Raw genomic sequence first — 22,552 nt, forward strand, 5'->3', positions numbered from 1 at the left:
GCAGATGGAATCTCAGGGTCCTTTGCTGTTTGTTAATGCTTTCAATGCTTCAATCTGCTGATTGTGTTTTAACGTGAGATTGATGTGTTCTGCTTTTCTAGGAGATGAGAGAAGTCTGTCAAGCTCATCTTCAGATACCAGCCACTCGGATGTCAGTGTTGGGAGCAGGCTGACAATTTGGCCTGAGCAGTCTTCAGCCAGCACTTCTCAAGAGAGCCATGGACTGGCAGCTGCAAAGGGCATTCATCTTGGGGAAGAAAAGACCCTTCCAGAAGGGGCACGTGGCACCACTAAACCACCTCCAAAGCCCCTCCGATCCAGACAGCTACAGGAAATAGGTCGCCAGAGTTCTTCTGACAGTGGGATAGCTACTGGTAGTCACTCTTCTTATTCTGGAAGCTTCTCCTCCTATGCTGGGAGCTTGGACATTTGCCATGGTGATGAGTTTGGATCATTGCTAAGCTTGCCTTTGAACTTTCCTTCGGATCAGAGTTTATGTACTTGTCCTCACAGTGAGCCCCAGAGAGGTGCAGGGTCGGAGTATCAGGTTCCCAGCTCTCTCAGACACATTTATGATATACCCAGGAGTTTGTTGCAGGCAGCTTCCAAAGATGTACAACCGAAAAGTGCGGATTCCACGCCATCCAAGGACCAGGCTCTGTTGTCTCAAGGTGCTAGTGACCCAAAACTGCTACTATCACACTTGGAAGCACGGAGGATATCTGAGCACAGCCAGGACAGAAGGAGGCCTCCATCCTTACTGGCGGAAAGCAGCAAGGACTTGAGTGATGAGACCTATGTGGATTTTGTCTCGAGGTGGTCAGACACAAAATCACAAGGCCAGGTGTCAGACTCCAAAAGCAGTGAGCTGTCACCTCCTGGTGGGCCCTCAGCTGACCCCTGTGACACATGTAGCCCCCACCTCGGGATGACAAGAGCTCTTTTTTCAGCTTGTCCAATCTGTGGTGGACTAAAGGTAAATACGTAACACTGAGCAGATGCCAATGAGCCTTACTTAATATAGCATGATTAATTTAAAGTGACTTAAGTTACAGGTCATAAGTACTATTGCTTCCTTTATAATTTGAACGGTTAATAACTTCTGTGTTGTTTATGCTCAAGTTGAGAGGCTTAGCACATGGTTTCCTCAAAATCTGTGCCTGATCCAGAAAACACTGAACAGTATAGGCCATCAGTCATTGCTTTTAAATTGGCCAGTTTTGGCTTTGGGTTTACGAAGATGGCTTATGGTGACAGAGATAGAAGCTTTACAGGCACTGAGAGGGTAGAATTTGTCATATAATAGTAATATAGCATGAAGGACATTGATCTGCATTGCTGCTGGTATTTCAAAAGAAAGAAGAAGGGAGGTCAAATAGGGGGTTGGAACTAGATGATCTTAAGGTCTTTTCCAACCCTAACTATTCTGTGATTCTATGATTCTATGTGCTGCTCTTAAGGTGACCACAGTGCATATTTTTATATTATTGATGTTTCTGTTTTCTTTATCATTGTACTTTAAGCATGTCTTGCATGAAAAGCCAGATTAGTGAAGCTTCTCTCTGGGGAAAGAGGAGATTGTCAAGTCAGCATGGCAATCCATAGCCGATCAACTAATCCAGTATTATAACTGGACAGTGACAGATACTTTAGAGGAGGATACAAAAACTCATTAGTGGTCTACTACTAGTGTAGTATATTTGCAGGAAATACTATTTCTGATCACCAGTCACATAACAACTTAAACACTAAAGTACTGAGATTCATACGCCTTTCTAAACACATTTGCTGGTATCTGTTACTATGACTTTGATATTCTCATGAATTATTTTTGAACCTTGCTAAACTCTTGGCTTTTTATGGCAGTAATTTTCATACATTAATTATGCATTGCATGGAAAAAAAAGTATCTGTTTTTACCCATTCTAGAGAAGACTTTTTTTTCTGAATGTATTTGCTAAACCAGAAGGCAGCAAAGCTGCTTGTGTTGGTGAGCTGTTGAAAGGCTGGGAAGGTTAGAGGGAATGCTTAAATTATACAATGGGTGAAACCGGGATTCAGTAAGAGAGACTTTTGCTTGAGCAATTAAATACTGCCATTGAAGTGCATACATCTTAGTTGAGCATGTGAGATTACATAAATCGATGAAAAAGGCTTAAGTATATAGTAACTTATGAAAAAAAAAGCTTATAAACTTGAGGGATTATTTTCTTCTAATGCAGTGTTTCATGCATTTGTATTGACTGCCTTCATACCTGTGTGAGAGGCTTTATAAGGTTTTGCTACACTGGTCATTAGGATGATCAGTTCCTTTCTAAGATCATCCTTGCCAGCCATCTGCACCAAAGTCCCTCACTAGCCCTCTAGCCTAATTCAGCTTCCCATTTCTGCTCTCTGTGCAGTGCAGGCAGAGGGATGCACAGCAGTGTATCTACTGATAGCTTCCTGTCTCTGCTGCCTGTAATTAGAGAGAAGGTGAGAAAAATGCACGAGGCTGATTCCTGGAAAGGCTCTGCTCTGGGATCAGGAAGCTCCAAGATGGCTTTGTTATAGGCAGCAAGGAAAGAATTAGTAAAGGTACAATTAGCTCACATAGTCTAAATGTGTCTGAGTGATCTGAATTGTCAGTTTAGACATGACCTTATCAGAGTTTACCCTGATATCTGTGGCAGACAGGAAGCTGGAAGTGAGTATTCCATTGTATATCTTCAAAGCCATTGAAGGCTAAATTATGCCATTTCTTTAGCTGACTGTTGACCCTAAAAACATACACACCCAGATCTTTCATTGCATAGTGCTGTCATGTTTCATGGTGTTTCTAGTTGCCCCAACAGTATCAGTTGGCAAGAATTTCAGGAATTGCCAATATTTAAACAAATTTCGTGTAACCCTCTTACTAACTCTTGTTTTAGCATGAGATATGCACATCTGCTGCTGCTTTTTTTTTTTTCCTACCCATTTGTAAGCAGTTGGGAAAGAAGTCTGATTAAATACAGTCATTCAGGGGCTTGTTTTTACTTTTGAAAGGAAAAAATAAACTTTGGATACATTGTCCTGGATTCTTAATTCTCAAGAAGTGTTATTTTAGTAGTATTTAATGGACACGGTCTTTAGCTCTTCTCATGTTGAATACAGTGTAAGCGCAAATCCATATGCTGTAACTAAAAAACAATTCTTATTCCTTCTGCTCTGAGCATAATATGTTTAAGACGTAGTTAGGGCCAGGAGGAGTTGATTTATGGATTAATGAAGGCTCCGTTTTCTTACGTTTATTCAAATTCATGTTCGGAAGGCTTTAGTGTTTGGAGCTCCTTTGCAATTTCAAGCTAAGCTGTTAATTAAATTGTGTTGATGGTTTTTAAATGCCTGCTATTTAAAGTGAGTTCCCTGAGTTGAGGAAAGTCTGTGGCAGTAGTAAAAGATATAAACATTGGTTTGTTTTTTGCCCTGTATGTAAACTTTGGCAAATTAAGGTTAGATTTGGGCACGTTGTCTGTGTGTGTTGGAGCTCAGCATGTGAAGAGTTGGAGGCAGGTTGCAGGATGAAGACTTGCATATGTGCGAGGCATGGTGGCATTTGTGATTGGGATGGATTTGGTTAAGAACCATCCGCTCGCTTATAAGAGTGAGGATGAACATAGGTAGAGCATACCCTGAGAAAGTGCCAAGGTTCAAACAGAAAATAGGGCAAGGAAGCCTTTCTTTTTCACTCTGGATAAAGAATAGAACCAGCATACAGAAAGTCACTAAATATTATTTATATTATTTCTATATTGTATTTCGCAGGCATGCAGGGTGTTTTGCTTTCTGTTGTATGTTATTGTAGAGTGCTCAAAATGTCCTTCTTTACTAACTAAACAAGGTGTGCCTTTCCTATGTAATTTTTTCCTAGGCAATTTCAGTGCTATAGATGAATGGAGAGATGAAATCATTGTGTTTTGTAAGTATATTTTAAACTCAGAATGTTGGATTGTTATGGGAATTCTGAGTAAGCTGTAGAGATTTATTATTAGACTTCTTGCATTTTCAACTACTTATCTAATACTATTTTGATGAATAGAAATTCACTGTACGCTTGTTGCTCTGTAACTTCATTTGATTCTATAGTTTTAGAAATTCTGTCAACCTTTTTTATAGGCTGCTTTTTTTACACCACCATTGTTTGTAAATTTTCTTAGAAGTCTGAAAAATAAAATTATTTTCCAACTGGTTTTGTCCTTTTCAATCTCACAAATACTGCTTTTAGTTTTGCTTTGCTTTTTGTCCCTTGACCTTCATCTTCCTGCAATTAGAATTAATGTGGAATGATTATGGCTGTCTCTTCACACTACTTAGTGTTATACTCAAATCACTCTTGACAGCTCAAAATGTGCTTATTAGGAGGAATGACTTTTATATATGTCTAGCTCACCCTAAACTCCTGTTTATGCCAGTGGGAGTTCTTATGTATGTAGAAATACAGTCTTGATTATTGCTTTGGTAGTTAGTTTGCCATGATAGAGGAGAAAAGAAAGTCAGTTTGTGTGTGGCTGTTATCATAGAATCATAGAATTGTTAGGGTTGGAAAGGACCTTAAGATCATCTAGTTCCAACCCCCCTGCCGTGGGCAGGGACACCTTGCGCTAAATCATATCACCCAAGGCTTCCTCCAACCTGGCCTTGAACACTGCCAGGGATGGAGCATTCACAACCTCCCTGGGCAACCCATTCCAGTGCCTCACCACCCTAACAGGAAAGAATTTCCTCCTTATATCCAGTCTAAACTTCCCCTGTTTAAGTTTTAACCCTTTACCCCTTGTCCTGTCACTGCAGTCTCTAATGAAGAGTCCCTCTCCAGCATCCCTATAGGCCCCCTTCAGATACTGGAAGGCTGCTATGAGGTCTCCACGCAGCCTTCTCTTCTCCAGGCTGAACAGCCCCAACTTCCTCAGCCCATCTTCATATGGGAGGTGCTCCAGTCCCCTGATCATCCCTGTGGCCCTTCTCTGGACTTGTTCCAACAGTTCCATGTCCTTTTTATGTTGAGGACACCAGAACTGCACGCAATACTCCATCAATCAATATTATCAATCTTGTGTTTGTACTCAGCCACCTGCTTTAGTTGGTGATTTAAAAATACCAAAACCTCCTTGGAGACAATGGACACAAATCCCCCTTGAGGTATTTGTGTAGTTCCTGCTAGCACAGTAACTGTATGTCTCAGATTTTGAATCTCCCAGTGTATCTGTATAAGCAGAAATACAGGAATGTTATGCTCAGAATACCCAAAAGCGGTTAGGGTTTTGACAGGTAGCAGTGGTGAGTGGCTAAGAATTGTTCCCTATACAGTAGAGGGAAATCTGGTACCTGCCTTGGGGGGATGTAGATGTCTGTTTAATGGGGAGTTGCTTTCTTCAGCTGATAGGGAATTTACCTCTTTTAGTCTGTTCTGTAGAAACTGCTTTATTTTTCATTACAACTTTAAATGAAGGCATGTGTGTACTGTGATCTTTGAGCAGGAACTTTACTCGTTTTATTTAACAGGGCAGTACCATGTCACTGCAGGGCTTCGTAATCACATGCAGCCTTTTGTGAGTGGGGTAGAGTCTCGGGGTAGATCGAGCTGTTTCCACTGTGCACTGTAGACCAGGTAGAGACTGAGCCTTAGAGAGCAAAGCTGGTGTGTCCTCAGGCAGAGAAGGGGTTTGAACTCTAAAGAACACCTTGCGTTGAGGTCTGTTTTGTGGTCTTGTCTGACTGATATAACCAGGGTCGCGAACAGCTTGTAACTTGGTTGGGACTACAGCCTTGGTCGTCCAAATCCTGTACAAAACCCTTAACCCTGGCTTTAGATGGTGTGTCTCCTTTCATTGTAGATGCTGCTTTTGAAAGTGGTAAAGGAGAAGTCCTATAAGGTGTAAACTTGTGTAGTGACATTCAAGAAATTGAGGCTGCAAACTACATTGTTACATCCATGTAACTGGGAATGTTTGGGTTTTTTTAGCTTTTAATCAGGTACTTTTCTGGTATAGTATTACAATAGATACCAAAGAAACCACAATATATTGCTACATACCACTTTAATGTAGCTATCTTTTTTCTGTTGAGACATTACTTCTTTCCCCAGGAGACTGAAAGCTTTGTGTGTTTATCTCATAGCATGTTTATTTCCCTGCTTTCTCTGAAAGTATAGGAACACGATTATCATAATTACACACCTTTTAAATCTCTTTTCAAAGATTTCTTTTTTACAGTATTGATGCGTGATGCTGTAACATTTTATGCTTCCTCCCACCTTCAAAAAAGCTACAGGCTATCTAAATCCTTAGTTGAGAGGATGCATTTGTCATCTGCTGCAGAATAGTTTCTACTTGTTTTTCTGCTCTAACCTCAGAGCTCTGGGCAGTTAGGTAACACACATGCTGTTAAAACTGTAACAGGAACAGTTTGTGCTTCAGAGGAATCTAAAAGTCAGTTGTTGGTATTATTGACCTGAATGACTCAGTTTGTGAGGCTCTCATATGCTTTGATCATTGATTCTGGATATTACTGGCTTTTGGCATGAATTGGAAAACTTGAGTTTCTGCTCTCTTTTTTAAAGATTGAATTCCAATTGTTTTTCTTTAAGTCCTGACTGTGATACATTAACCTGCAGTGAGGTGCATCTTCCATAGCAGTATCACCACTAAATGAGGTGACAGCGCTGGAAAATGATTTGGCAATCTCGCATTTTTCTTGCATTACAGTTATTGTAAAAGGCTCTGAAATTTTTTACGATAAAGTAATGTTCTTCTTTTGGCTTTTCACAGCCTCAAAGGCATCTTTAGGAGCACCAATTTCTCCACAACATTTTTCTGAAATAGAAAAAATCCATGATTGCCGCTGCCCTTGACTATGAAATGCAGTAATTTCTGGAGCTGGTTGTGCTAACAAAAGTGCACAGCACTGCACAAATGAAAAACTGGAGCACCAGTATGCTCTCCAGTTGAAACTGGCAGAGGAAAGGAGCATAAATCAGGTGGGTGTAGTGTCAGGCTTAGAGCTTGTTTTGTTTTGTCTTTCTTTTTGTAGTTTTGGCCATGATCCCAAGGCTATCACAGAATTAGCTCCCATCCTCTTACTAAGGTGCTGTTGGGTCTGCTCATGCACTGTGTTGAGATGTTGCTTATTGGAAGTTCACAGGGGAAGGAAGATCTTGTTTTCTTCTCAGTTTGCCACTCTTACTTTGTACAATACTATAATGGTTGGCAACAGGCTTCACTCCCAAGCAGTCAAGTGAGTGAGACCTAGCTTCCTTTTATTTTGGTGTTGCTGGTAAGGGCTCATATAACTGATCTGGCTCTTCCAAAGTCTTGCATGGAGGAGGTCACTTTTGGCTGTGACTTTGGATTTGAGATATCACAGTAAAAAACAAGACATGCCAGATCTGACTTGCTTTTTGGCCTTCTGGGAAGCTGCCTTTCCTCTTACCTTAAAAAAGAATACTGATGATACTCTCTGGGAAAGAATCCCCACAGCATTTCTGCTAAGAATAAAGGATTCTAATCTGAATTCTGAATAACAAGAATTAAGCTCTCAGCACTTCTTGGGATCCGGCACTAAACGAAACAGCCTATGGTCTGTAGTGGGAAAAAATTTGCCTACCACAGAAGCACTGGTAAGTGAAGTGATAAAAATGTCAAGAGAAGGGAGCATCTTTCCTGCAGGAGGGAATGTAGCCAACATAGCTCAGTAGGATTCATTCTTCGGTACTAAGCAGAAGTGTTGCTGGATTGCTTTTGTGCCAGAGAGCCAGTGAAGATACCGATAAACCATGGTATTGACCTTCTATACCCATTAGAATGAACAAATGAGAAGATCTACTTCCTCTCCTAAATACAATCAAACCTGATAATAGCTTTTATTATTGCTGCAAATGATGGCTACTTCTTCTTCTTTGGAAGCAATAGCTTTTCAGAAGAGAGATAAAGAAATGTTTTGAAGAAAGAGGAATCTGACAATAAAAGCTGGAAAAAATTACTCCTTTTGGAATGAAGGGTTTGTGAAGCTTTTATTTTTGATCCCGTTGTAAAGAGACTCATCAGATTGCTTGAAACATGGCCAAGATAGAAAAATGGAAGGGTTTGTTGTTTTTTTTTCTGCCTTTGTCTTCTTTTTCTATATAAAAATCCACGTCCTTCTGGAAAAATTCTACAAAATCCTGTAAAGTGTTATCAGACACTTTCTACCTTCATTTTCTAGAAGGGAGAAAGTAAAATTCACCTGGAGAAAAAGAAGCCCCAAAAAGACATTAGGAAAGCACAAATTAATTGAGCAGTACTCAGTAGGAAGTAAATAATTCCAACACCAGCCCTGGATTAAAATTCCTAGGTTTGATTCCCCTGTGGTCCATCTCCTTCTGCAAGACCATGAGCAAAGCTATTTTAAAAATCCTCAGTTCCTTGACTTGCATTTCTGCAAAATGTTTGTCATGTCTACCAACATTATAGTTTTATGATGGACTAAAGGCTACGTGGAAAATATTCTGTTTTGATTAACAGTCACTGATATCAGAGTAATTGCGCGGCTCGGAAGGAATTGGCGAGTGTCAGTAGGATAGCAATCATGCGGATGGGATGTCTGGAGGGTTGACAGCAGCTCACTGTGAGTAGATGAGAGGATTGAAAATGGGTGCACAGCAGGGATGCAGCCTTTCCCACTAGCTCTTTTTGACAGAGCCACTTAAAACTGGAAAAATGCAAATTAGAAGGATGAAATGTGTTCCAACACAATCACACAAACAATGCTTAAACTTGTCCACAACCCATGGTAAGATATGCGAGTGGAATTACTTTTGGCAATTCAAGATGCCCAATATATTTGTTGCTTCAAGATATCTATGGAAATACTTACTGTCTGGCTGATAATATCCCACATGGACTTGTACTAAGATTAGCTCCTTAAGGTATTGATTGTGTAGAGGTTGTGATGTAGGCAAATTCTTACTGTTTCTAATATAACTGTGCAACCCTATACCAGGTTGTATTACTTCGTTCATAAACAGCAACTAGTTTTTCCAAATATTGGCTTAGTGAAGTTTAATAATATGATAACAACATCACCATGTGGGTAATGCGGTTTTGGCATTTGCTAGCAAGAAAACTGCAAGTGTGGCAACAAATCCACTGAATAGCAAAAAAAATACATTGAAACCAGTTTGAGGAATGAATCACTTAAAAATATCTAAATGCTCAGAACAGAATGAATACTTCCCATGGGCTGTAGACTTAGAAAATGTGGAATTTCTGTTCTGGTATAGAACTGCCTGCCAGTTTTCAGGATGAACTGTTTTAAAGTTGCCGTGCGATTTTATGTATTGCTCTACTATGCACAGTTATGAAGCTTCTGCTGAAATGCTAGGGACTTGTCTAGAAATAGAAGAAGGGGAATTCTTTAAAAGTCCACGTAATAGACAGGACCACCAAATTTACCTCTCATGCAGTCGTGCAGTCCTCACCAAAATGCCTGACTGAGATCAGCAAAAGCCTTGTTGCAGACTTAGTAGGCTTTCCTCTGGCACTCTTAAAAGCCACTGAAATCAGCATAATTAAAATGTTTGATTCATAAGAGAATTGGGCTGCATGTGTGTTAAAAAAAATAAGATGAATCTCTGACATCTGAGAGACAGATTTCGATCCCTGTCCCAGAGTGGGGTTGATTGCTCTGGACCTCAGGAAACAGAGAAAGAATCTGTACTAAAATTTGCTGTTCTTTCCCTGCCAGGATGCATTTTACAAACCTGTGTGCTGTGTTATAAAACTAGTTGTTCACTTCTGGTGGGAATCTGCAAAGTGCTGATGATGGTGTTTGGCCACTGTCTCACTTCAAATAGGGGGGAATCCCAGGGTGTGAAAGAGAGGTAAGAAGCTCAAAATTTGGACTGATCTAGGAATTTTGAGTTATGGCTTGATTATTGTGGCTCTGATCAGCTTACCTCAGCCTAAGCAGTTTTATAATGTCTGTCTTTATAATGCTTACTTCCTAAGGCTGTTGTCAGAATGGATGGGATGGTGTTTCTGCAGTACTTTGGGTGTGGACAATTCTATGCAAGTGCTGAAGATTATAGTAAACATGATGTTTTCCAAACTGCAGTAAGAGACAATATGTTGTTTGTCTTTTGCGTGAACTGTGGACCGAAAAAGAACACATTAGTAAGAGAACTAAGGAAGAAAATCAACCTGCCAGAATGGAGCAGCTGCTTTACTATTTCTTTTTTTTTTTTTCTTGAATGCTTGGAATTTTATCACTAATTTTTATAACCTAACAACCAGTTCAAAGCCATTTTCCATTTAATGAAAGATCACAGAGCAATGGCACCGAATACGTTCTTTCAACAGAATTCTTTTGCATGAAGCTGAACTCAAACAATGGTGTCTTTCAAGAACTGCAGTTACTGGAAAGAAGCTGTTAATGCAAAAACCTGTGCACTCAGTGGATTCAGAAAGTCTACAACTGAAGACATGGCAGTTGAAAATCTGTTCTTTCTAAGCATGGGGATTAGCCTTAGGGTTAAGCAATTCTTCAGCTTTTAGAAAGGAGCAAGATTTCAAGAACATGCTTGAGGATATGACTGAAATTCAAGCCAAGTTGTAACAACAGCAGAGGAAGAATGAAAAGCATAATTGTATTACTTTTTCTTCGTGTATTCTTTTCTTGAATCCTTATGAATAGGTACGCTGCATCAAATCCAGTTTTGCAAATTATTTTGATGCAATAATTTTTAATTTTCTTTTGTAGGTCAAAAGCTGGTTTTGATGAAGTTTGATGCATCAATGTATCTGTAACAACTCACAATTTCTGTATATTGTATTCTGTATTGTGTACTCTGTAAAAGACAGCTTCCTCGGGTGGGATGGGAATGTTAAGATTAAAACAAGCAACTGTTAACATGATCCATGTGATAAATGACAGCCAGGATGGAGCAGGTGAATACCAGAGTCTTACATACAGATTCTAGGCTGCAGTAAAGCACCTTTACCGCATACAAGCTCTGCTTTTATTTTCTTCCTTGGTGTTATCTTTTCTATATTTCCATGTTCCCTTTCCTAAAGCGTAGATGAAAGAAAGCAGTCCTCAAGACTTTCTCTGGAGCAGCTCAATCCCACACAGGTCCAAAGGGTAGATGGAAAAGGGGCTTTAAAATTGACTTTGTGCTCCTGAGTCTTGTCACATGAGGATATTGGGCTATTCGCAATATAAACTGCAGCAGCCAGCTGCCAATCAACTGAAATGACTGCTTCAACAGCTGGGAATCAGTGGGGCATGAACTCTGGCTGTGTTCCCTCTCCCCTAACCACATCCTCTGCAGTAGTCTGGATTCTGTGGAATCCTCTGCTAATTCAATGCTGATTGGAAGCAATTTTGAATGTACAAGAAATCTGAGCCTGGAAAATATTAAGGAAATATAAACCTTTTCCAGCTCTGGTTTACTACAAGGACAGAGAAGTGCTAAGTGGGCTATATCGAGGCTAGCAACTGTATACTTGCATCCTCTGTAGCACACGGAAGATGTTTCCAGTTGAACTTTGCCAATTCATCTCATTCCTTAAGACATAAAGTCAAACAGAACACATGTGCTATGGAGATAACGACTATAGAAAGCTTTGGAAAACTACAGAAATAATTATACCTAATAATATATAGCAGTGCTCTCTGATACAGGAGAAGCCTGTGAGCAGCCCCCATGCATAGTTAAGTATCTGTATCCTTTAAGCTGTGCAGTTTAATTATAGTTTCATTACCTTTGACAAACCATAATTTTGGTGATGGGCTGGGGATAAAGGAAAACACTTGTCTTAATTTTACTATTTTGAGCTTTCTCTCCCTTATTTGTCCTTCTCATTCCACCCATTTCTTTCTACTTATTCTCATTGATTATCTTGCTAATAATTTTTTTCTGGGAAAAGTTGACTAGCCTTAGCCGTAAATGTGAAGTTGAAAAAGAAGGAAAGTGAGTGAGAAGATCATATCGCAAGGCTTTGATTTTTATTCATCATAGGCTCATAATTTAGTCCACTCTAGTTCTCTCTGTGTGGAGCAGGATGCACAGGTTATAACAAGGATCCTTTTCTTCATGTCTTTATGTGGAATGGGCTGGAAGGAAGGAATCAAATAACTAGTCTAATGTAAATTGGCATAGTTCCATTGGCTACAAAACAGGCCCAAGTGTATTTTTAGTGCAAGCAGAAGTTCAGCTCACACTGTGGAACAATGTTCCTTGGGGGAAGTAGAAGAAGGGAAAGACTTTTCTGAGGGCAGTCCCTAAGTGAGTGTTTCAAAATGGCTTAGCATAAACTTTCTCCATCTGTAAGAACCTGTAGAGGTAGGTTTAATTTGTCTCTAACAGCTGAGATTTCACTTTACCAGCTTCTGAAATATTTTCACAATTGAGCCATTCTCCATTTACTGCTTGTCACTGCAGCTGTAGTTAAGCTATTTGAAGAAAAGAATCCCTTCTCTTCCTGAATAGATGACTCGGACTTTAAATCCTGTTGCAGGCAGAAAACTTGAGTAAAAGGGATACCTTATGCACTTTTGTATAATCGGTGTAATTAATTTTCTGTTAATCAGAAGCTTTCTGACAAGAACAGCTGTGATGTTTGTACTTGTCAGTACAGTGGCATAAGAACTATTTTTCATAGAAAAGTTGTAAAATATCTTTTATGCACATTGGTCAAAGCTCATCCCCTTTCCTCATCAGAGAAGGGATGTCTCAGTGTCAAGAAATGAAAAGTTTATTGGGCTTTTCGTCTTACACATCTCTTCTGGTGTAAATTTGCCATAAATAGCTCCTTTGCTAACCAGGAGAGGAAGGCTATCCTAATATCTTTGAGAACATGTGTATGTACGTGTCTCTGTTAATGATTGTCCTTTTCATTTATATTTCGTCTCTCCAAGCTTCATGCTAAACAGGACTCCTGCTGCAGCAGAACTCCTGTCTACTGGGATGCACGGTTCTAAGAGAATGTAGAAAAACACTTCCCATGTGTAAAGCCCTCCTAATTTCACAGGTATTTCTGCAGTACTGAGATGCTCAGTGGTGGCACAGTTAGTCTTGTGAACTTTAAAATAGAAATGGATCATGTGAGGTGTTGCATTCAGTCTACATGCTGTTTCCTCTATACACCGAGCAAGAAGAATGAGATGAAAACACCACAGTGCTTGTTAGCCTTATGGTAAAATCAAGTCTGGGATGCTCATACCTGTTTGGACCCCTTCTGAGCCTTATTTCCAATAGTATGGTAGTTTTGCTGGAGTTTCTTCCTTCAGTGGTTTTTTCTTGGTGCAGAATGAGTGGAAATTAGCAGATCTGTTGTACAAAGAAGCTCAGACTGGCAAATGTGGGGAAACTGAGTGTATTTTAAATATCAAATGTTCTTGTAGAAGTGTAATGCTACCCCCTGTTGGAAACTGGAATATATGAAATATAAGCCAGAATACATGGAATTGAAGCCTCTTTGACTTTGTGTACATTGCTTTTTTTTCCATCGCTCAGTAGGAAGTTAGAAGTGCCAGTCTCTATTAAAAAAGGAAGAAAGAAAGGAAAAGATTTTTTTGAGTAAATTGGAAAGATGTTTTTGTTCCAATTATCAGAACTGATTTCAGTTAAAAATAGTCTTCATGTTAAAATGCAGCTGTTGCCATAGATGCCTGCAGCTTTACTATCTTTCTGTAAGAATACAAATATATAACCTATTATAGTTAATGTTGATTTTTACTGTTCATAAGCATCTCTGTCTGGTAAAAAGAAACACATCCATCTTTTTGCATGGCTAAAGCTACTGTACATACTATTAGTCAGCTGCATTCTGAAAAGCAGCTCTCGTGTGCACCTGTGAAAACGTGAATCACAGAATCCTAGGATGGTTAAACAATGCTGTGGGCGCACTGTTGAACCTTCAACAGTCAGGACAAATGTGTGTTTGAACTCTTTTGCTTAAGCATTACAGCAGGAGTTTCTATATATACCTTAGGAGAAGGGGTTTAACTAAAAGGACAGGGAATGTAATGTTGCTATGAAAACATCTCTAAAAAGTTGACAACAAAATCTTAAATCAGAAAATTTGATGGGTGTCATGCTTAAATTAAAAATTGTTCCTTTTAATAAAATTTCAGAATATATCTTCCACTACTGTAAATTATGACAGCTCAGCTGAGGAGTAAGAGGGAACAATGTACCTGATTCTTAATACCTGGAAGAATTAGCCATCTTTATTTTGGCCCTAAGAATATATGATATGCTGAACTTTAGATTATAGCAGGGTTATCTGCCTTGCATCTCAGACGTCACAATGGAGAAAAAGAAGTTATCATTTCTGAGCTGAGTGTTTTTGATGGTTTAGTATAATGGCAATTGCATAAAGAGTCTTTCATGTCCTGAATGGCAGAATGATTGTTATGAGATGACTGGATTGTGATCTAGTGAAAGATGAAACAGCAGAGGCTGATCTTAATGCATTTTATTATATATCTAGCGTCAATTCATAGTTGTATTTGTTCAGCATTCTGTGTTCTGAAACCAGGAGATGCTGTGCCCCAATTGTCAAGTTTGACGAATATACCCTATGACATTTGCATATGGTGTTTTTATTTTCCGTGAAGAATTGTTTTTAGTTCCTGCCTGCTAACTCTTGCATGATTCTGTCCATGTTTATCTAATAAATTGAATTAAAATTGGTCTTGGAGGCAATTTGCTATGTCTGGCATAGCCATTTCTTCTGGCTGGCTGAATTCCTCAGCCTAGTCCTGGCTGCTGCTATAAAAGCCCTCCTGTATTATGAACTGGGACTGAAATGTGTTCTGATCATGTTCCAGTGTCTTTGCGCTGTGAGGTCTGTCAGGAAGCTTAGATGATATTATCATTAGTGTCCCCCTTTTCATTTGAGTTGCTTATACAGATCTACTTAGAGGGTTTGCTACTGCATTATCTCTCTCTGCAGCTTGTCACTGTATCTGTCCTTACAAAAACTTCTTGAAATGATGAAGTGCTACCTGTATAGAAACCAGCGCTCTGATTTTCACCTGTGGTTAAGTAGGACAGACTCTCAAATTCACAGGAGCATTCAGTAATTTTGCGTGACCTGAAACCATCAGACCAGTTTTTTTGAAGAATCATGAGAAACACAGCGTGAAATTCATTAAATTCACCAAAAAAAAAGTAAGACAACCTCCAAATCTGTGTTTGATGAAGGTGACAGTGTCTCTTTATTGTATTTACGCTGAAGTTGTTGTGGTTTGCTGCATTTCCTTGTAATCACAATCTGTCTGGCTGATATTGGTGTTAGGACAGTTTGTGGTGGTTTGGTGTCGTGTGCCTTCAGATTTTGCTATCAGCTTGCAGTGAGTGTTATTGCTCTGGGCCAGCTGGACATGTCTGTGACTTTGTTTTTTGTCTAACAAGTATGCAAGCTTGACTTGTAGTAGTGCCTGGAAACAGACACAAACATCACTGGTGTGTTTACACCAGGTATTTTATGATGCACTGGGGGGTATTGCATAGCTGCTTCCTCTAGAATTCTATCTGAATACTTTTGTCCATAGGAGATATGTATGTGGTGTTAAAAGGATGTTATTTTGGTTGAAAAGTTAAGCCCCTCGCTGTTAAGGAATTGACAGATTTACAGTTGCTCGTCCCATCTTGATTTTACCCACGCATGTGTGTCCCTCTCGCGCAGTGAATGAGGCAGATGTCCTGTGGAAAAAAGTGATATGTGACCATGTAATTGCATTACAGCCCAGTTGTTCAGCATAATCCTAGTGTGACTCTGGTATGCAGTAATTCTACGTCTGGTTTTGAAAAGCAAAAAAAAGCAAATCATGTGCCCTGTTGCTGTGTCAGCTTCCCCATGCCCATATATTATCAGTAGCAGAGCTTGAAATCTGAGCCTATAGCATTGCAACCAAGGCTCCTACCATCTGAATTTCAGGGCTGGCAGCTGGAGATGGCTTTTATCTCAGGCTGGAGGTGGGGCAGCTGGGCCCAGGTACTGGCTGTTGTGCTACCTGTGACAGAGGACTCAGCCCAGCTTTTCTTTCTGTCCCTTGAGCAGACAGTTTCAGAGTATGCTGAAGGCAAGGCATGTCATTTTTGAGCTAATGGTCATGCTGTGGAGTGGGTGCCAGATGGCTCCTGACTGTGGGCAACTGGGAAGCCCACAGCAAGGAGCAGAAGGTTCCTCTCAAAAGATGCATATCAGAATCACAACTAAGAGTCTGTCTGTCCAAGCAGGAGAGAGACAAGATGGGTACACAAATCTAGAACTAGGAAATTCTTTGGTTCTTTCCCATCTCTTGTTGTTAAACAACACCTGTAACTTGTAGATGAGTCGTGATTACCCCACAGGTTTTAGAAGGTGCATTTTAATGTGACACTGAGCATGGCTTGCCAGTGCCACTGAAATCATCAGCTTCATGCTTCACAAAATAGCTGATGTTGGGGCTTGGCTGAACAAACCGAGATGTTTCTGAACTGACTTCAGCAGTCTTTCTGTAAGCCGACAGTTGGCTTGCGACACATGAAGCTGAGTAATCAGAAGTTTGTGGCTGAAACTGGAGCCCTGCACCTCAAGCACGCCACGGACAGGGGCTGTTATGAAAGGTTGTGGAGTTTAATAATTTCATATCTTTTGCTCAGAACCTGATCAACTGCTAGGTGTTGTGAAGCAGCCTGTCAAAGCAGATAACCTCTAAAGGTTGCTCTGCGTGCCTGTATTTATCAGTCTTTCCTGGGAACTCCCTGTGGCAGCTGGAGAACTCCAGCTTTAAACTTTTCTGATGATTTGCTCCAAGAATAACTCATAATCTTTAATCCTCGTGAGGAAAGTACCTTGCCTATCAGTTTCATTAGGGACTGTTTTCTTTTTGCTGAGATACCTGAGCTTTGCAGAACTTCAGACATGGTCAAGGTTTCTCCATTTTCTAAAAGCAGCTGATGCTTCAGTTTTTGTGATGCTGATTTCAAAATCTTCAGTCAGGATTTCTCCCTGAGTCCTTTGCTCCTTTGTGAAGCTGCTGGCAGTTCAAGGCACTATTTTCATAAACCACACGATGTAACCGTAATCTGCTGCCTCCCTGTGCGCACAAATTGCACGAAGCATTCTGAGGGATTGTCAGGAAGGGCCACCACCAATACGCGGCAGGCATGGGAGTGTTTGCTCGTTTTTGAAGTCTGCTTCACAGTTTCTGCTTTTCAGGCACTATCCTCTGGATTTTGAGTCATAATTTCAATGGTTTCCTCTTGGAAAACTGGATGTTTTGCATGGCCCTGATACTGAACAATAGCTTTAAAATAAAGGAGGAGAGTGCAAAAATCTAGATCATATTCTCTATGCAAATTAAGCAGCTGACCATTGTTGCAATCTATCCTCTCTGTTTATGAGCTTATTTTTATACGTGCTGAATAAAAATCCCATCGTGCAAATAGTTGCTTCTATTTTTTAGTATAAATTCCTCTTTCATAACAAGAAGAGCCACTTATTTATGATTGGCCTCTCTTGTTCCAATCTGAGGACGCAGACTGGGGCAAAATTTTATACGAGAGCTTAGACTAAAGCAAATTATTTTTGAAAATCATAGAATGATAGAAATGTTTGGGTTGAAAGGGCCTTTTAAATGTCATCTAGCCCAACCCTTCTGCCATGAGCAAGGATATCTTCAACTAGATCAGATTGCTCAAGGCTCTGTCCAACATAGCCTTGAGCACTGCCAGGGATGGGACATCTACCACCTCTTTGGGCAACCTGTGCCAGTGCCTCACCACCCTCATTGTTAAAGAAAGTAAATTTCTTATATTGAGTCTAAATCTCCTCTCTTTTAGTTTAAACCATTACCCCTTGTACTATTGCTACAAGCCCTGCTAAAAAAGTCAGTCCCCATCTTTCTCATACGCCCCTTTCAAGTGCTGAAAGGCTGCAATAAGATCTCCCTGGATTCTTCTCCAGGCTGAACAAGCCCAGCTCTCTTAGCCTGTGCTCAGAGGTGTTGTGTCCCTCTGATTGTTCTTGTGGTCCTTCTCTGGTCACGTTCCAGCAGGTCCATGTCTTTCCTGTAGTGAGAACTCCAGTTCTTACTGGTTCAGAAAAATGGAGCTATAAAAAGCTACCAAACTTAGATGAGCTGAAAGAAAAGATTTATTTCTAAAGATACACAAAGAGAATTGCATCAGCTGTGACTGATGAGGTGTGTCTGAAATGTTGACAGTTATCAGGCAAATGGCATCTCATTCCTCTTGCCGGTGGTGGTGGAGCCCAGCTCAGCGTTACAATCTACAGGAACTGATCTACTTTTTCTTGGAAGTGTGGTTTCCTCCTTTTTAGGAGGAAAACTATGAAACAAAAGTGGTTTTGTTCTTTGAAAATACATGCTTTATCTGGAACGATTATCTATCAGTTCATACCCTTAGAGCCAATAATGGGAGGGATTAGACTTAATATTTTCTTTCTTTTCTTCCATCTGACTCACAAGCTCCTGGCTCCTTCTTACTCCGTGGAAGTAGTTTTACAAAGCAGTTTGTAAGTCCTCTTCCCACTAGGAATCTGAGAAAAATAGGAAATTGCACTGTACAATATCTTTGATCCTTGCTGTGGAGCTTATACTGGGACTTTGGGACTAATCTTGTGTCCAAAGCCTTAAACTCCTGTTAGCAGCTGTGGAACAGAATTGGGTTTGCAGTCCTTGCAAGTGGTTTGAGTATATAGAGAAAGGTAGGCATACTGCTTTTAATATCTCTTTATATGGGACAGCATTTGTGTCTGGTAACGTTCTAAAAAGAGAACTGATCTGGTAAATCCTATATTTCATGAAATAGAACATGAATGTAACTTTGAAATAAAATGAAACTTTAAAATAAAAAATATACAGAAAGAAAAAGATATACTAAATACACACAGAGAAATAGAAAATCCCATTTGTGAAAATGATTATGTACTATGATGGTTGTTTGCACACACAGAAATAAATTCCAAGGCTTAGGTTCTGTTTAGCTGTTTAGGGCAACAGAACTAAACTATGAATAATCATCCAGCTTATTGAACTAGTGGGTTCTCCTAACATCTATCATTGGACCATACCTAAGATATTTGGAAGCAGAACATAATGAATGTCATCTGGCAGCAGCCTGATCATTACCAGAGTTAAAATAGCCCTGGACATGTAGTTCATGATGTGTGATACACAAGAGGTACGTATCCATTTACTGTGGGTGTTGTAGTGATGAGGTTGTTTGAACTTACAGCCTTGCATCACATACTTCAGCACTCGGCTCTTGCATCACAGATAAAAGAATCTACATTAAAAGATATTTAACTTAATAGATGTTAACAACAGTAATATTATGAGATATGCAGGATTTAGATACTCTTTTTGTTAGCTATTGTCAGAATATCACAGCAGGCATAATAAAAGAGTACTATTTGAGTGAGGTCACTTACCCCTTTTCTTCTTTGGTGTAATCGTACAATAGGTTGACATATGTGTTATATTTAGAATTTGAAAACCATGCATTTGCATTTGTACATGATGCCATAATAATTTTAAAAGTTTCTGCTATAGACAAAAGCATGTTTTGTCTGAATTTTGTAGAATTAAAAGAGATACCTTTCTCTCTACTGAGTTGCCTTAGTGGTAGCTACTGTAAGTTGGTGAAGTCTCTGCCTTAGAGGACTGCAGCAGGAGGCCTGCAGAAATAATAGAATATGATTTATTGGAATGGAAATGAAGACAACAATCTTGTAGCCTGGAAAAGCCACCTTATATATGGGTTTATTTTTGTTATTATCTGAGACTCAGGTTTTTAATCACATCTGATTCTTTCGTTACTTGCTTTCTTTCCCCATTCCCCATAATTTCAATGATATTTTATCAGTCCCACATCTGATGTAATTTCACATATCTAGCTTGTTTGCCTTCTTGCATCTCTTTCAAGTATAATCAAATCTTCCAATAATAATTTTTAAAGTATATTTATTTGATGTTATATCCAGCCTTTATAAATTTTCTCATCTTATCTATTTTGCACATTTTTATGAAAAACTTGTTAGAATTTATTTTGTAGGAGTGACGTGCTCCAGGCACGAAATAAGACTCCATTTTTGAACAAACTGTACCTACGTTAACAAAATCATCACTCTTTAATTTCCAGTTATTTCCATGTCATATAGTGTGCGCAGAAAAAAGACAAGTGATGGCTTGAATTCTTGTGCACAGGACAGAATGTCCCACTGATTCATTTTAACTTGCATTAAGTAGCACATCACTAAAAAAATATCTCTGCAACTGAAATGTTTCTAGCACTTTGGCATTGCTGACTTTTTAATCCTCATTCTTGCAGAACTGCTGTACTTGTGCAACACTGAGGGAAGGGCAAACCAGCAAAACTCAATTTGCAAGTAAATCGAATAGTTAACTTGAATTTAGAGAGGGAGCTGAGCTGTTTAGCAAGTAGGAACTATTTTGCAAATAGCAACTTTGCTATATGGTGAGAAGAACACTAATCATAAAAACATTCAGTTTCTTCTTTGTTTCTTTGTGCTATTGTTGCTCATAACATCTGTGATGATGAAAAAGGACTTGTCTCTGGCAGATTATGTATAAATAAAGAACCAAAATGCTATTCTTTCTTCAGAAAACTTTCAATCTCCTGTCAGGTTTTCAGCTTTCTATCCTTTATTTCTATCCAAGTCTTTGCCATAATTTGGGATATTCTGATGTGTTAATGCATTTAAGGAAAGAAAGTTAAAAATATTTTTCCAGCTTGCTATCTAGTTTCATGCATCAGGCCCATGCACTGAATGACAGCAGGGCTGTGCAGACTAATGAATCTAGAGGCAAAGGCGAGGAAGATAAAGATAATATTTTCCCTTTGCAAAACAATTTTTGATTGACTTCCTCAAATAATTAAGAAACAGTTCCCCCCAAACTCCATGAGTTACTCCCCCAAAGAAATGATTTGTATATAAAGGCAAAATAAAAAAATGCCAGAAAGTTTTAAGATCCTTTCTTGTTAGCAAGATTTGATCTTCATGTATTTCAACGCTGCAGTCTGCCCCTTCCTACTCCATTAAGTAAGCTAGCAGCTCTCACCTTCACAATCTGCTTTACATCCACAGACATAACCAAAGTCAGGGAAGTTATGTTTAAGTATGCTGTATTAGTAAACCTCTGATATGTTACTGGTGACAGGGAAAAAAAAACCAACACACCATTTTTCAAGTCTACTATAAATAACAAATAGAAAAAAAAGAAGTATCATAATTCTATTGTAAGGGAAAAATATTTTTAGCTAAATATACAGAATTGTGCTTGTAGTGGACTCTAAAGTCCTCTGCCTGTGCAGATACTTCTGCATATTCTCCAGTAAAAGCAGTGACTTCTGTGGTGGCACACAGTAACTAGAGAAACAAATACCATCCACTATGGTTAAACTAATAAAATGCCCTTTTTCTTGAAATGCTGTGGGATGTTTTTTCTCTTTCAGAAATGTAATTTTTGCCCTGATTCTGATTTCCTTCCCCTCTCTTAACTTTGACTTTAACCAGTTGCTTGAATTCAATGTCTCCTATTAAAGTATACAGCTAACATAAAAGCTCAAGTAAATACTGAAATTATAGGTTCCATGTTTACAATGGGATCAGGCGGAAACCTCTTGTCGATTGTGTGTTATTCCATTGCTGACAGATGTTCTGTATTGTGGGTTTCAAAACTGTATTTACAAAAAGAAACAACCTTACCTCTCCCCAGCTGATCCGAGTAAGCTCTTTCAATGAATATTCTATTGGCTGAAACAGAAGCAGTCTAATCTTTTCTAATACTTTTTTTCTGGTATATTGCAAGGCACATCAAAACCAAAGAAAGCGTTACCACTTTACCTGAAGTGGAACCTAGTTGCTAACTGACAGGTTTTTGTGATGGTCCCGTATAAGGAGCTTTATGTCTTAAAACACTCATCTTAAGAAAATGTGCAGGAATTAGTATAGCTCGAAATTCTGCATGCATAATAAATAAGTGATCTATTTTGTTTGCTATTGAGAAATTTTGGGAAGTCATGCAGTGTCTGTATAGGGGGAAGACATATGTTATGCATATGTAAAATTTTATGTGTATCTGAAAAGCCACCACCTTGTAAGAAAGCAAAGGAAACTGAGAGTTATCACAGGTCACAAGTCTGTGCGTTTAGAAGAGAGTTTAGAAGAAAGTTACCGTCTGGTGTCAGTAGGAAATGTACTTTGGTTGCTCTGGAATTGAGCAATGTTATTGCTCAGCTCCAACGGGTATATAATATTTTCCACTTCAAAGCCCAAAAGACACATTTATTTGTCAGAGGGTGAATCATGATGACAAACTCTTCTCACCCAGATTGAAGAAATAAAAGAGATTTCTTTGGCAGAGTGGTAGATACCTTTGACAAACCAGACTGACCTCACGGCCCACCTTAATGTTGCAGTCCAAGAGCAGCCTTGATACCGTCTGGAGATGGAAGTGCCAGAGTATCCTCCAGATCAGCTTTGAATGACATAGATAGTATAGCTGGGGAGAGTCC

The 22,552-nt window shown here is 39.3% G+C and overlaps 1 protein-coding gene across 2 annotated transcripts in view; it reads left to right on the forward strand.

Moving 5' to 3' along the window:
* The window catches only part of DOK7 (docking protein 7), a 63,731-nt gene that overhangs the window by 23,581 nt on the left and 17,598 nt on the right, over positions 1–22,552 (forward strand). For both annotated transcript variants that reach the window (XM_057426671.1, XM_057426672.1), the window contains exon 7: positions 102–976. In XM_057426671.1, the coding sequence (XP_057282654.1) occupies positions 102–976 (875 nt within the window). The remainder of the gene's footprint in view (positions 1–101; positions 977–22,552) is intronic.

This window comes from Pezoporus wallicus, unplaced genomic scaffold (assembly GCF_028554395.1).
Source record: "Pezoporus wallicus isolate ANWC-B61680 ecotype Strahan unplaced genomic scaffold, APGP_CSIRO_Pwel_v1 scaffold_13239, whole genome shotgun sequence".
NCBI lineage: Eukaryota > Metazoa > Chordata > Aves > Psittaciformes > Psittacidae > Pezoporus > Pezoporus wallicus.